General features: G+C 45.9%; 1 protein-coding gene across 9 annotated transcripts in view; it reads left to right on the top strand.

Annotated features, from left to right (window-relative positions):
* LOC117590034 (maternal protein pumilio) overlaps window positions 1–16,423 on the top strand; it is a 223,523-nt gene that overhangs the window by 175,941 nt on the left and 31,159 nt on the right. For 2 of the 9 annotated variants that reach the window (XM_034282335.1, XM_034282336.1), the window contains one exon: window positions 14,353–14,394. The exons of the other annotated variants lie outside the window; for them this stretch is intronic. In XM_034282335.1, coding sequence (XP_034138226.1) covers window positions 14,353–14,394 — 42 coding nt within the window. The remainder of the gene's footprint in view (window positions 1–14,352; window positions 14,395–16,423) is intronic. 9 annotated transcript variants of the gene reach the window in all.

Raw genomic sequence — 16,423 nt, 5'->3', positions numbered from 1 at the left:
CCTTTTCCCCTCGTCCCCGTCCCCGGCCAAGCTTAAGCCTAAGCCACATTGAGCGGGATTAGGCGCTAACTGCCAAAATGTGATTACATTGAAGGGCCGCAGAAGGTCCACCTCCTACTCCTCCGACAACGAGGATTGTCCCCCTTCGGTGGCCCATAAATTAATCTACAGACGTAGAAAAAAATGCCTTACTGGCTCCTCACTGGCTCTTCCGGTTTGCACTTTCTCCGTCAAATCGCATACAGTGAGAGAGAAAGCATTTCTATTAATAATGACCAACGATGAATCTCGCGAAAGAAAAACGAAACCGAAAACGGTAACGGTAACGGGAACCGGCCACAAAATCTCATCATGGCTTGGCGTAAAATTCTCTCAGCTTCTTCTAGGCTCTCCGGTTTTTTTTGTAAGCCACAAATGTCATTTAATTCACTTTCAACGCTTTTGGACGGCTCCAGCACCTGACCAACATCCTGGGTGTCCCTTTTCGCTTTCTCCTTCTCGCTGTCTCTTGGGCGCTTCGTCCTGTGCGTAATTCGTATTACGTATTTACTTTATTAATTTAAGTGTTTTGGCCCCAAGGCCAAGACTCGCTGGAGCTTGAGCACATACACCCCCTGCCACCTACTTCCCCTCGTCCTTCTGTTCCATCTCCTCTTGGATGTCCGCTTCCCTGTTATGATGTTATGAGGGCCGTAAATAATTTTTCTGGGACACAGCTCCTCATCATTTTATTCTATTAAAGCCAAATATTTACACAGGAAGAACTGAGCTCCTGTTCGCGGCAAATGACTAACAGAAAAACACAGAGCCAGCAACTGGAGGAGGTTGAGTGCTTTCGCAGGAGCTGGCGGGTGGGGAGTGCTTTTAGGCCCGGTTTTAGTCGATTCGGTTTTAGCTGGGTGCGTACAAATATGATACAAGGCCACACACCCAAGTCCAGTCCCGCAGTCCCCACATAGACACAGACACTCGGTGAGGGCTTGGGCGGAACTCGTGTCTGTGTGGACTCTGCTGGGTGGACCCTCCCCGGGGTTTATTAGAAGTAATGACATGCAGCTTGTTAGCCAAAGAGAATGCAGGAGGGGGGGAGTGGGGACCGGGATAGAACAGGGAATGTTGGAGATTGTTATTACCAAGTATTGTTAACTGTGGGCGACGACACATGCCACCGACTGCAGGTGGAAATGGCACTGAATAAATGTTAACTGCCGGACATAAGCCAAACTGAGGAAATTTTTTACAAGCCCACTGGCTAGAAAGGGGAACACTCTGTCTCCGTTATATCATCTCCAAGGACAGCTTGAACGAACAGGGACTTTGGGTTTTGCTCGACGCAGATTGTGGAGTATTTATTTGAAAACTTTCATTAATTTATATTTCTTGTTGATTAACCAGCCAATAAATATGTACATAGCTCCCATTCAAAAGATACTAAAGTTACCTGCATGGTAAACGATGTTAAACTTCCTTTCGATCCACATTAAATTATTCATTAAAATTCGCATACTTTCAACCCCATTCTGTGCCATAGCCATAGCCCATCCATCATCTTTGTTTTAATTGCCCTGCGAAGTTCTATTTACATTTGTCTCCCCCTGGGAGACTCTCTTTCTCTTTCTCAGTCTCTGCTCATTTAATTGCGCTGCTCTTTCCGGTGGCGCAATGAACCAAAAAACTGAAAAAGGTAAGTGAAGAAATAGCTGCGGGTCCTTAGCAAATATATGTATGTCCTGGCAGTGTCTCCACCTTCACCTCCGCCCAAGTTCCTTTTTGGGGGAAGCCCACATTAAACGCTTTTGACATACACAAAGAGTGGCTGAGGCAAACAACGAAAAAAGCATTTTGTTTGTCAAATGTTTGTCATTTGTAAATGTCAAACGGCGGTCGAGCATATTTTGCATACATTCAAAAGAGAGAGAGAGAGAGAGAGAGAGAGAGACAAAGGGAGAATCTCTCTCTCCCGTTCTATCCTTCTGTGTCTGGTCCATCCATGCAAAGTCAGTTCTGACATGTTCTTTCAAGTTTTTGGCCCGCATTACTGTGTTGAGGGCTGCCCGATCAAAGGAGCAAAAACTCATCTCTGAAGGGAGTATGGGGACAGCCTGGGAATGTCGTCAGCCTCTCAGTCAGCCTCCCAACCCCCTGGCTAAAATTATGAGACATATTTTGTGCCTTGTGTCAGTCGGCGGCCTCTTGTCTGCGGATCTTGGCTTTCGGCTCTCGGTGCTCTCGGGCCATATAGAAATCTGACATTTAAATATTTACTTGCGTCAACTTGTGACATTTTACTCATTACACCGGGCAACTCGCTAATGGGTCTGGGGTTCAGCATGGACTTGTTTCGGTTTTCTCGGTGGTCGTTTGTCGTTTGTAGGTTTGACGGTTGTGGTGTGGGTTCTTCCCTTTTTACAGGGCGAAAGGAAACTTTTGTCATGCGCTTCCCAGGCATCAGGCATTTTCATATTCATAAGCTTTGGCATAATTTTGACAGTTTTCCTTCGTTTCAGTGAACCCCCAGCCTCATTCCCATCCCCATCTCCATCCGGTCTGAATGTTTAGATTTATTTCCTCACTCACTGCTATAAGATGTTCAAGTTGATTGGAGTTTCCGCAACGGGGGAAGGGACTGGCTGGGCTCCGTTTGTTCATTTATCAATGCTTCCGGTGGATCATTGTTCTTTCTTATCCGCCTTCAAGTTCCATGCTCCTCGCTCATCTCACTGACTGACTGGCTGACTGATGTCAGACTGCTGTCTTTTATGTCTCTTCTGTCTGCATCTTCTTCTCTGTTGTTGACTCCACTTCAGCCTCAGATCCAGCCTCAGCATATGCCTCATTCTCATCCTTATCTTGTCCTGTGGCCTGCTCTTTCCTGGCTGCGCCTGTCACTGGCCTTGAGGGCAGGTATAAATACGGTTGTAAATGTATTTTTAAATGTAATAAGATTATTACTTAATTAGTTCGACTGCCCACGGGAGGGGGGCGAATGCGAAGGAGGTGGATCTGGGGCTTAAACTGCCTCAGGGTAGGCTTTTAACTGCCGGGATTTAATAGCTAATTTATTTCTCCGTGCTTCTGTAATTATGTGTATGTGTGTGTGTGTGTGTGTGTTTGTGCGGGCAGGGGCACACACCATATGTATGTCTGAAGTGGAAAACCAAAGCCAGAGAGCGGATAAAAGTGGGGTGCCAAAAGGAAGTATTGGATCACAAAAAAATAAAAGTACGATAAGTTCGATGTAAATTAAGATTCAATTTATGGATAATCGTGGTAGAGGGTTTTTATGATTTGATTCAATGATCCATCGATACCCTAGTACAAGCTCCTGCTGCAATTCATTTACCGTTAAACTATCTCGCTCTCTCTCGTTGTCTCTTTAAGCTGGTACCGACTGTGATTAAAGCGGAGAACTCGAGACTAAGCCAACAAAGTCTTGATTAATTAAAAATAGAAAGAGAGAGAGAGACAAACCCCATAAAAATACATACATACATATGTACATATGCATGTACACACTTCTATGTGTGCGTGGATGTACACATGTCAGTTTTAAGGGTCAAAAATATTACTTCCCATAATAGTATCAGAGCACTGGTAGAGGCAGGAGCATTCACAGAGAGAAGGAGCACGGAATTCGATGGTTGAAGAGCATATTCATTAATGCCCAGGCACGAACTTGACTTGACCTCGCTCCCCCTCTCTCTCTATCGCTCTCTTTCTCTCTCCTTCTCTCTATGTGCTTTCTGCACTGATACTTCTATATTTTTGCCTGTGTGCCTCTTACAGAGTGGTGCTTAAGGGCTCAACAAACACAAAAAGTCAAGACATTTACAGTGCACTTCAGAGGCGGAGGAGCCTGTCCTCCACATGCCCCTTTCTCTCTCTCTCTCTCTCTCCCTCTCTCTCTCTCTCTCTCTCTCTCTCTCTCCCTCTCTAGCCCCTGTCTCTGGCGAGGCAAATGAACCTTAAAACAAATCATTATTAAAGGGGCGTCCACGTCCTCTGCTCCCCATCTCTTTCTCCGTCCAACTGCTTGATATTTCTAATTATGTAAAAAACTTTGCCATGTTGCACTCCCCAAGAAAGGGACTCTCTTCTTTCGCTTTGCCCGGGGATCATTGTAGTTAAACATAACGATTCCAGGAGAGGCTCGTCCTGGCCGGCCGGCCCTTACTCTCATGTCGGAAAGTGAATTGCACAGCACGCCGGGACTCGCACGGCCTGGATCATGCACAATGCTGGAAGGAGGCGAGGTGGCGTGTCTGGCGGCTCTGTTGATTTTCCAACGGCAATTTTGTACATATCACAGTGTGTCTGATGTTTGTTCGTGTGTGCTGTACGACTAAGAGTCTTGTGTGTGTGTGTGTGTGTATATGTGTGGGTGTGTACTCTTACTTGTTGCAGGCGAGGCGCCAGTTAGTGGTTGAAGAGGGGGGTGGGGCAGCATTCAACAAAGCGTCTAAGAAAAAAGACCGGAAAACAAAGACTCAAACTTTGGCAATGTGCGAATAGCTTCGAAGGGAGAACACAGCAGGCATTCTGCTCTTCCTGGCACTCTGCTGGCATTCCTGGCCAACTTTTCCCCGCCCTGCTGCTGCTGCTCAAGCTTTGGACCTACTTCTATCCCTATTTCCACTCGCACAGCTCTCGTTGGGTTTCGAATTCTTGTTGATTGAAATTTAAACAAAAATGTGTTGCCTGCACTTGACAACAACAACAACAGCAACATCAGAAGCACCAGCAACGGCAAGTACGGGACTTCTAACGATCAAACACAACAGCTTTAAGTAATAGAATAGGAGTGAGGAGCACACAACAAATCTGTATACACTAGCTGATCTTGAAACTAGCCTGAAACTGCGTTAAACGAAATCGATTCGGAGTGAAATCTCATTTGCAATCATTGAAACCCAACCAGCATTTTCGATGTCTGTCTCACGACAGAGACTTAACAATAGTTCCATCCCTAGGGCTTTAAGCGTAGGCAGCTGACTGAGAGTGCCACTGAGTGACTCTCTCCGCTTCGCTGAGGGAGGGTCTTGCTACCTGCGAGCTGCTAACTGTGCTCATGGTGGAAAAAAGAGAGACGAACGAGAAGCAAAGCATTCATTTCGCATTCATCTTTACAGTTACTTTCTCGTTTCTCCTTCCATATGCGAATATTCTCTGTGGCCTGCTGTTGATTCCCAGTGCTCGTGCTCGTACTTTTCCTACCTGGATTGAGGAACGCTGCTGTTGCGGGCCTTGGGCAATGTTTACACTGCGTGCATTAATGTGGGTTTTTTTGTGTGTGTGTGTTTGTATTGTGTGCATGGGAAAAGCTTATAAAGTTGCAGGAAAATAAGAAAAGGGCAACAAGGCAACGCACATGCCCTCAGCACTTCCCCTTCCCGCCTTATGGCGGTAGAACATGAAAGAGAAATTCCTTTTATTAATCTTTTCTTGTTGTTGTTGTTGCTGTTATGCATCTGCCGCCGTTTCAGTGAAATTGTTTATCAAGTTGAACTCTGGGAAATTATGTAAAATATGTTTTTGCTTGCGGTTTGTCTTTTGTTCAAAACCGAAATTGTTCTGCGTATGAAACGTGCGGAACACAGTAACAACGAGAGGGGACGTGTGAGACGCTTCTTACGCGTCACAACTTTTATACCCGGCACTCAGTACTACTTCTGCACCTTAGCGGTGTTTTGTCAAATTTTAAATTTTTTCTTCATCTGTCATCTACATCTACAAAACTTCTCACACCAACACGCTCCTTTAGATCGCCCCCCTTCCCTAGACCCACACACTGCAGACTCCCGGCAGAGGCAGAGGCACAAATACAATATACCCTATTTAATCTTCGAGTACCGGGTATAAAAACCAAACAAATTTGAATATTCTACTTGAGCTGAGTAGCATCTTTGGCACCCCAGCCGCGTCTGCTACACCTTCATCAAACCTTATCTATGCCTCTGGCTGCACGAAAATGCATTGTCGTAGGCCATAATCATCTGCACAGAAATCACATGGCTGGGTCAGGACCTTCCGGTTTTAGTGGGGGTCGGTCCCGATCCGGATCCGGTCTTCCCGTCCTTGTAACTGAAAAGATCATCATCAGCATTAGAGTCGGCATCGGAATCGGAATCAGCGTCTTTGTGGCAGAGCCAAGTCCCTCCCCCTCTTCTGCCATGCACCCGCCAGTGTGCGGTGGATTCCAGCTTTGGCCTGACCCTATGGTCTGCTTCTATTATGATTAGACCTTATTTTAGACCCACATTGGCACAGTGGATAATTTTGATAGATTTTCGGGACAGATTGCAAAAGAGTACTTGGGTCTCAAAGAATGTATTGCACTCGAACATTGCATTCTCTCGCCTGCTGCGGATCCACTTACGTACATAATTTAATTTTCATTTACACAGAAAATGTTCGTCGTTGAATTTCGATGCCCATTGTTCCGGTGGGAATTGTTAAATACTTTCGCTGCCAAATGTACAAGTTTTGCGATTGAAATCAAATGAGTCATAAGAGTTTTCGACTTTTCAGCCACCCGGGGGAGAGGCCGCATCGAGCGAAAGCCATTTTCTTGGTCTGCTCGGTCTTTTTCCGTTGCTTTTTCCGTCGGGCAGTTGAAACAATTAATAAATGTGAAATCGACCCTGACTGTGACGGCAGGGGCGGCAGGAGGCAGGACGCGGGCCACAGAGCTACTGAATTTCTGGTTTCTGGTCAACTGGACAGCCCTCAGACCCTCGGATCCCTCCTGCGGTGGGCGGACTATTCATAACACAGGACAGCGTCGAAGGTCGCCACGACAATCCTCATCATCGTCATCATACTTTGCGGTGACTCTCTGCCTCTCGCTCTTCGCTCTTTCCAGTGTCCATCCCGTATCCTTCTGCTATTTCCCTGTCTGTCCGTCTGTCTGTCCGTCTGTTCCTCTCGCTGCCGGACATTGGCAGCCGTTTTGCATTGTTTTTGGTCATTCGTTTGGCGTCACTCGCATTTACCATTGTTACTACAGTCCTTTCTCTGCCTCTTAGTCTGTCTCTCTTTCTCCTACTCTCTGTTGTTGTGTTTGTTCAGCCATTGAGTTGATGATTTCCGTATGCATGGCCCATTTTATGCACAACTTCCGGAAATTTTCATTGTGGTTTTGCAAGCGGATGTGCCACGAGGAATACGGAGTACGAGGGGGTGCAGTAGCCCCCACCCATAGAGGGGTATGTGGAAGTTTCAAAATAACAAATTATTATTATTATTTTATTTTTGGACTGGCAAAAATTTAGCGAAAGCAATCCAATTTTGGGTGCTGATAATATAAATATGCATCAAATATGCAGCAGACAGAAGCAGAAACAGAGAGCGAACCGGAATTTGCAGCACAATTTGCATACAAACAAAATCCTGGCAATCCCTCTGGACAGAGTCCAAGGAGCAAAAACTAAAAATTAATAGTGTGCCAAAAAGTATGCTGCCGTTTTTGACATGTTCTCCCTGGCTCCCTCCTGCATCCTCTCTGAGCTCCCGCTTCCACTAGTCTGGCTTGGTCTGCCATCTGGCCTGAGTGACCGGATATGGAGATTATGTAACCGCATTTCCAGCTGCCGCTTGTGCAAAATGGCGGCTCGCAGCAGCAGCTACAGGAACAGGAACAGAAACAGAAACAGCAGGCCACACCTGACACTGACGTTTATGCTCAGTCAGGCGCTTAACTGCACAGCCGGATGGCCAACTCCAACTCCACATCCCAACTGCCCGTCCATCCCTCACAGGAGGGAGCTCCAGTCGCTCTGTGTGCAATCGCATTTGTGCCATTGCTTTGCGGTCGACTCGGTTTACACTAAATGCGCTTTTGTGGCTTTCGCCATCGATTCCAGCATAGCAGCAGGAGCTGCTGATGGAGCGCCAGTGGAGAAGGTGCGGCCGGCGCCTGTATATAAAGCCTTTGTGATGGGACCGAACAGGTAGTGGTAAAAGGCTTTTCCATTGAACGTAAACCAAAATGTTATTCGTTTGCCGAATGGGGGCATATTGTTGGAGTCCATATTGCCATGGAATGGATCCAGGAATCTCCTATGAACAACCATAATTTAGTTAAAATGTTCTGTCCATTGGGTGGAGAGGTTCCCCTTTAGGCCTTGCACTCTGCATTCATTTTTTCTGGGCTTTACTTTCTCTGCCTCTGCAAAAGCCTCGCCAACTGGCTGGTTAAGATTCTGTTCCATCTTTGGACTCTTCGAAATCCTGCTGTGTTTTCCCATTGTTCTGTGGGCCGGGCCATTGTTGCTGTTGGCTCTTATTGTGGTTGCCATTATCATCAAGCTGTCATGTTAAATGACATTTGCCATATTTCATATACATACATGCATACATGCACCATGTGATATCGTATTCTATTGTGTATTGGAATACAAAAAAAAACATATACATATATGTGTCTGTGTCCTGGTGCGCTGCTTCCTTTGACCATAGAAAATGAGCCATGTGAACTGTTGCGGCTGTTGTAGCCGCACAACAAAAGCGGGGGCCAGCAGCAGAACCGAACAGAGCAGAACAGGAACAGAACCGAAAGGAAGAGCTGGAAGAGAAGGAGCAGAGAGCTCTCTCTCTCGCTTTTTCTCTCGCTCTCTCGCTCTCTCGCTCTCTCTCTCGCTCTCTCGTGCTCTTTCCTTTGTGTCCGTGTGAATCCCGTTGTCCTGCCTCGTCTCCGTTTGTGGCATGTGTCAGCTTGCCATCTCAGCTCAGGCTCCCTTTTTTTTATTGTGCTGCTTTTGATATTTATTTTCCATTTACATGCATTTCATCATTTGTCGCTTCCCGTTTGTCGTCTCCCTTTGGGTCGTTGCCTGCTTAAAAGTTTAATTGTCCTGCGATTTAGTCTAGGACTTTAGCTTATCTTGAATCTCTTTCGCACTCTGCACACCGCACACCCCCTCAGGCATCCCATTCAGCCAGCTGTCAGGGGCAGAGAACTACGTATTTAAATTCCTTGTGCCTGCCAGAGACGCCTCACTGTGTGGTATGCACACTCGTATGTATGTATGTATGTGTGTCGGTTGACTGCATATGTATTGTATATTCGCTCCTTTGTCATAGCATATTTCTGGGCAAAAAGCAATTAACTCTGTCGACTATGCTGCTCATGTGCCTGGGCTCTATCCTCTGTCCTCTCTGCATTTCAATCCGCCTTCAATCTATTTGTGCGAAACTATATTAAAAATGCTCAAGCCGGATATTACGAGAATGCCCACAACCGATTGATGGCTCGGCCCACAACCTTAAAATAATTGCCGCATACTTTGCGGCAAACGCTCAGCCAGCCCCCCAGGAGCCAAGCGGCAAACAACAAAAAAACATCAAAAGTCCTGCAATCCTCCGCCTCAGCCCCATCCCAGTCCCTAGTCCCCAGTATGCCAGTAAACGTTTCTACTTTGCATACTTCGGGTCTTTACCAGGATGTGGACTCGTACCCGAGCTGCGGCACAAAAACCGCCAACGACAGCACCGCAGACGATGCTACAGCAGCAACCTCATGGCAAATTAGTTTAAGAAATTGCCTGAAGGTGGCGCCCTGCTATCTGTCGACCAGTGCCATCTACCCCTCCTCCTAGAACCCTGCAAGCTACCCTCAAAATGTTTTATGCACAAAGCGGAAGATTCGCGAGCTTAAAATGAAATAAATTCCAGCGGACTCTGGTGCTGCCCGAGGTGTGGGACGGATGAACAATATTTCTAGATGAAATTGACAGCTCCAGAGCTCAGCTTAAAATGGAAACTGATGTATACATATGCATGGTGCATATATTTCCATATTCATGGGGGACTATCGGACTATCGCTGCCAAAAAAGAGGTATCTTTGAGGGAAAAAGAGCGCTACAAAGTCTATAACTAACGGATTGTAATCCGGGTAACTCTATTCTTTCTAGTAATTATTCATCATATTCATCATTCATTGGTCTGTGAATTCATGGGAATCTGTTCCTCTCTTACACAATTTTAATCCATGTTCCTTAAACATTTTATCCCTAGTTGTTGGCTCTTCTTTGCCTTTGCCTTGGTTTTCTCTGCGGAGGGAGTCATTTAATTACCCGCTTTGCGCTCAGGCGCTCCCCATCTGCTTCTCCTTTTCCTTTTCCTTTTTTACTTGGCTCAGCTGCCAAAGCAACAGCAACAGCCGCCAAATGTAATTATCAAAAGTTTCCACTATTTTCCAAGCAGCCGCGAGAGCAAAACCGAAAGAAAACCCAAAGGAAAGCGGCAAGGTAAGGAAGCTTAAGGAGAGTTGTCAGCCTCAGGCTTGTGGCTTGTTATTCTGTTTGTGTCTGCCAGACGCCAAAGTACAAAAAAAGAGCAAAAAAAAAAAACAAATTCAAATAAAAAAAACGAAAATTAAATTCGTTTCAACTGCAGACTCAGTTGCACAGTTTCTCCAGTTGCTCCAGCCAGTTACAGCTCCAGCTTCATATTCCGGATAATGCTATTGCCTGTGCTCTGCTCCTCTATGTTTGCCATAGCAATTTGAGGCCCACAAGCATGCTCTCTGCCCCTTCTGGCCCTTCTGGCCCTTCTGGCCCTTCTGGCACTTCTGGCACTTTGCTTCTTGGAGATTTGCCATATGAATTGGGACAGAAGATGCTTGCTTTCCTATTTATTACAATTTAATGCCAATTCTTTGCTGTTGCCTGCTGGCTGCTGCCGGCTGTCTGCTGGTTGCTGTTGCTCTTGTGGAGGCTGGAAGGCAGTGGCTTATTAATCTGTCATGCAAAATTACTGCGACATGGAATTCCTTGATTGCCTCGCTGTATTGCGTCACAAAATGATGAAAGCTGACACATTCAAATGAATAAATCAGGAATTTTCTGAGCATAAAAAAATGCATTATTACTTGTACTTCTCCTTCCAATCATCCCTTTAAAATTATGGAAATTATTAACATCCTCCGAATACATGAGAAGATCTCAAGACTTGGAGCACTTTGGAATGATTGGGAAAATAAAGAAAATATTCCTAGAAGGTGCAGATCCCTCGTTTGTCCCGAAAAAATAAAGTCCCTGATGCGTTTGACAAGTGAATAACAAAATAATTGCCAACAGGGCTTTCGTAACCAAAGGAATTGTGCAACAATAAACGTATAAAAACAAGGAAAGGGAAGGGAAACGGAAAATAATTTCTCAACGATAATAAAGACACGCACAACAGCTACAAGATGGAAAATAGAAATGCAAAGTTAATGGAAATCCAAGGAAAATGAAAAAAAAACGTAGCACAAAAAGACGATGATGCAAATGTAAACGAGTTTCGAAAGGAGAAAATGAAACTGAAATAAATATTTTGTGATATTTTACCAATTCCAATGCAGTGGGTCGACAGGCCATCAAGCCGTCACTCCGTCGATGGTGCATTGTTAAATATTCATGTCAGAGAATATGTCATTTTATTTATATATCGTACATACAGTACATATGTAAATAGGCATATAATATGCATGCGCACACATCCACATTCGATTCTCTGGGGAAAAACAAGACAAAGTCATACATATGTATTTGAACCTTTCCACTCCTCGTTGCCAGTTACCCCTGCAGGCTTGATGCCTTGCGGTGTATTTTAAGGCTCGTTTGCTGTGGGCATGATTTTTAAATATTTAACAACAGATTTTTTGAGCTGGCTAAGAGTTTGAACAGGTTGGCGCGAAAGTTTAATGATGTGTGGCGAATAGGCTTCCGGGGAGACATTCTTGAAATGTAATTTGCGTGGCTCAGAGCTTAAAGAGGATAACATTCCAAAGCGTACTTTTAAGGACATCACTCGAAGGGCATTAGTATGAGAATCGGATGGGGCACAGCCAACTCGAAAATCACTTACCGATTGGCAATTTGCGTGACGTGCGTCATGCATCGACACTTGGCCCCAGTCCCCCAATGTCAGCCTCAGGGCCAATCCTAGTCGTAGTCTCAGTCTTTGCCATAGCAACGAGGCACATTGTGGGTGTGGCAAATCCTGTTAGCAACCGCTGTGAACACAACTCGGGGCAACATCCTGGCTGGGTACGGGTACAGGAAGGGGTCCGGGTCCGGGTCCAGGTCCGGGTCTGGTTGTTGTGTTATCGCTTATGTTGTCTCTTACGGTCTGTTGCATTCTGTACAAATTTGCGCCGCAGGTTCACAAATTTGTGCAACGAAGCGTTCCACCCCCGCCACTTCCCTCGGGCAGTCTCTCACCAAAGAAAACTTTTCTAATAATTTGCTCGTTTTCTAATTTTCAAGTGTTGCCAGGCTGCTTTCGGCCTTCGGTTTTCGCTATTCAGTTTTCTTTTCTGGAGGAGGCCGGGCAGCTTCTGCAATCACTTTCGCTTGATGCTATTCGAGTTTGATTCGGGTTCGAAGATTTAGGCTTGGGTGTGGGCTATCGGGTTCGAGTGGCCAAAAATAAATGTCCTTAATTTTGTGCTCGGGGCAAAGTTTGTGTCCATCTTCGGGATAAGCCATATGCTCAAAGGGAAATCAAGGAAAAGCACCAATAAAAATTACCAATATTTACTCTACAAAATGACACACCAGACTAGACCCTTTTGTCCTCTCAGCATCCCCACTGCCTGGCCAAATCCCTTGTCAACTTTGCTACTTAATAAAATATGAGTGCCAAAGTGGAAGACAGGACAAACACGAAATATCCAAGTACGTGCCACTAATGGCGGGCCCGAGCTCAAGTGCTCTCTTAGACGTTTCCCCAGAAGTACCTGGTACGAAAAAGGAGAAGAGAAGAAAGAGCGAAAAAGGGAGAAAGGGAGAAAAAACGAGGACGGACGTGTGGACGGTTCTTACGCGTCACAACTTCTATACCCGGTACTCAGTAGGACATCAAATTTAACTTTTTACATTTTTTCTACATATGTCACCTACGTCTACATTACTTCTCACACCAACACACCTTTTTAGGTCGCCTCCCTCCGCTAGAGCCACACACTGCTTGAAGCATAGTGTAGAATGAGAGAATGTGAAAAAAATTAAAAAACGCTGCTTGACGGGCGGGGGTAGCCAGTGCAAATTAATTTCTTCATCCTGACTATAATAATGATCCAATCTAATCTCAATTCGGTGATAGATATCTGATAGAAATGGCCAATCCCTACGGATTAGCATCTTTAGTTTTCTATTATTATTAAAATTGAGGATTCAGCTGATTTTTGCACTTTGTAGGGGCGGAAGAGGGCGGGGATGCTTTTTGAAATACACTGGTATCAGTGTTATATCACAACAGTCTGGAGGCAAGTTCGGCGGCTCTAGCTCTTATAGTCTCTGTGAACTAGCCTACAAAGAAGTCGGACGGACGGACAGACATTGCTATATAGACTCGGCTATTGATGATGACCAACAATATATATATTCTTTATGGGGTCTGCGGTACATATAACCGTTATTCCCCACAAATACAATATACCCTATTTACTCCTCTAGCACCGGGTATAAAAGCACATCAGAAAAGGGATAAAGAAATAAATAGAAAATTCGAATAGAAGGCATTACATTTGCCAAACGGCTGTCGTCCCAACGACAGTTGGGTGGCGGACTGCCATGTTTGCCATGTCCTTTCGATGAGTTCGCCCTCTAAAAATGACATTTCCATCCTGCCCCCGTCCCGCACTCTCAAGGACATAATTCGTCTCGCATAAACTGTTGATTTTTATTGAGGTTCGCGCCAGATCTACGAGGTATCTCTCTCAGCTTCCGTCAAGTCGCAGGTGTGACTCCTGGACCGGCCACTCGCCATCTCTATCGGTATGGTTGTGGGCCAAGTCACTCCATCAGAGTTTCCATTGACACATGTCAAAGTCTGACCACTTGCAGGACCACTGCAAGGTCGCCAAGGAAGCAATTTTTTGTTGTGGCTTAGCATTGGTGTTGAATTTATGTCCCTTTTACGGCCTCCCCGCATTACTAACTCTTATTTTCCCTCTGTGTGTGTGTGGGTGTGCAGTTTACGACTAAATACAATTTGAGCGCCATCATCCCCCGAGCCACCCAATCCCCATTGGTGCGACTATGTTGCTGTGTTATTATATATTTTGGCTAATGTTTATGTATGTCATCCCAGTAGAGGGATGGAGAACCAGAGTAGTGGGTAAACCGGGAGTAGTTCTCGTGCCATTCCGTGTAGTGGGAGGGAATATTGCACCAGAATGTAGCTATGCCAGTGCTGAGTAGAGGGATTTATTTATGGCTTATCGATCATGGAGAACGATAAGAAAGTAGTCTAGATTAGCTACTGTTGCATTCCGTTGTTACAAATAAATCAATTTTACTCTCCATTCCGATGTATTCCATTTTTTTGACTAATGTTTTTTCGATCCTCGTTTCTCTTTGCAGGTAAGTGACGACATGCTTTCGCTTGCTTTTAATCAAAATCAAGTAAGATTTTTGTTTTCTTTTAATTTTTAATTTAATTTAATTGGACTTGTTATTGAGTGGGTGGTTGGGTGGTGATGGCTTCAACACAGCGTGGCTGTGTACAGCTTTGTTGGTCTGTCTGTCCGGCAGTCCCAGCTCCATAAATCAATCAAATTGGTGTGAGCCCAGCTCCTCGACTAGAGCAGGAGCTGGAGCTGGAGTCCTGCGATTTGTGATGCCTTGTGGCGCAGCGATTGACGGCACGAGATTTGCAACATTTCCGGCGCATGACGCAAAGCAGTTAATTTGTCAAATGTCTGCACTTTATCACCCATATCTGTGGGGGCCTCTGCCTCTGCCTCTGCCTCGACTCGTCATCCTCTGCAGTCAAATCTCACCTCCCCTCGTCCCTCCTCCATGCCCATGTCCATGTCCATGAAAACGCATTTCGCACTCAGACATTTTGGGGGCTTCGCATACACATTTCGTATCTGTGAAATTTTGAGCCAAAGTGCAATCAGTGCAGTGGAGCATTCCCCACAGGAGTGGAGCAGACAGACATTGGAGTAGACGATGAAAATATCAGACAAGACCAGGACCAGGACCAGGGTGGACTCAGAGCTAAAAGCCAGACTATACCAGCTAGTACTAGGAGCAGCAATCCTGTGCATTGTCATCTGGCCTCGGGGGACAACTGTTGGAAAAACTCACTGGAAAAGCAATTTAAAGTTGCATCCATAACATCAGCAACAGCAACAACAACTGGGCAGAACATTGGCCTGGGGAAATCTCACTGGCTAATGTTTTTCTCCCTGTTGTTGCCCCTGTGCCTGCAGCTGCAGCTCGGCTGAAGCTTCTGCTTCAGGTCCTGTCCAAAAGTCCTTACGCAGTCAACAGGCCGTCAGAGTCAATATCGTATTTGGATTTGGATTCGGAATCATTAGAGTTGCAGGAGAGTGAGAGGGAGTCGGACGAGGGAGAGGGAGGGATGGTGTGGGAGTCTGAGAATCATTGCCCGAAAATCCTAATTAGAAAAGTGCTTGCCTGATAACTCACTTTTTGGTCTCTGCTCGCTAGTGTGGGCGGGGGTTTGTAATGCATCCTGGCAGGACTCATCTGTGCGTGTGTGCATGCGTGTGACCATTTAATAGCCCTGAAAAGTAGCAACCATTAGGTGAGTGAGTGAGGCCTTCGGCTGAAACTGGGGCTGGAAGTGGGGCTGGAGTTCGGGCTGGGACTGGGACATACGCAGAAAGTGCAACAAATTAAATCTATTATCCTGGCCTCACTAATTGTCCTGTTAAGTGTTGAGGCAATTCTGGAGTGCGTAAAGCCCCTCCTGGCGCTTTCACAAGAGATTACTTGCCATTTCCATATAAACTTTGGCCCGACACTAAAACGGGCCACAGGGACACAAAAAATATGCCATCAAAATGTAATTACGTGGGTGGGCAACCACATATGTATGCATGGAATACGAATAGGATCAGGATTTGGATCTGAAACAGCACTGGGGACTGCTGAGACTACTGGGATTCGGATTCGGATTGGAATTGGCAATTCGTTGTGACAGCCAAAGGGGAAACAAAAACTCCCATTCCTTTCTCAATTGTTGGCAAACAATAATTGGGGGCAGCCAGTCAGTTGCCCCCCCCTCCCATCCCCCTGACGAGTTATTATGCAAATGATAGCGGGGGCGCCCGTGGGCTGCGGGGAGCGTCTAAAAAATTGCCATTTTATGCAACAGCCTGCACGTAATTTGACAGGAACAGCCACCGGAAAAACTGCAACCTAAAATTAAAGCTGAAGCTCAGCCCATGACAGGGGAAAATCAACGCGCCCAACAAAGGGTGGGGGAGGGAAGCAGCTGAGAGGGCTGAATGCTGAATGCTGTTGCCACCACCACCACCAACACCAAGACCACAACCCTAGCCGGGTCTCTGCCCGTTCGTGCAATGTTGTATGCATTTTTGGTCAGTGTGGTGGGCATTTTGTCGGCGACAGGGACAATGACTGTGGACAGCAGCCGCAGCAGCAGCAGCAGCAGCAG

This window comes from Drosophila guanche, unplaced genomic scaffold (genome assembly GCF_900245975.1).
Source record: "Drosophila guanche unplaced genomic scaffold, DGUA_6, whole genome shotgun sequence".
Taxonomy (NCBI): Eukaryota; Metazoa; Arthropoda; class Insecta; order Diptera; family Drosophilidae; genus Drosophila; species Drosophila guanche.
Note: the sequence above shows the minus strand (reverse complement) of the source record. Positions and strands in the feature narration are given on the sequence as shown.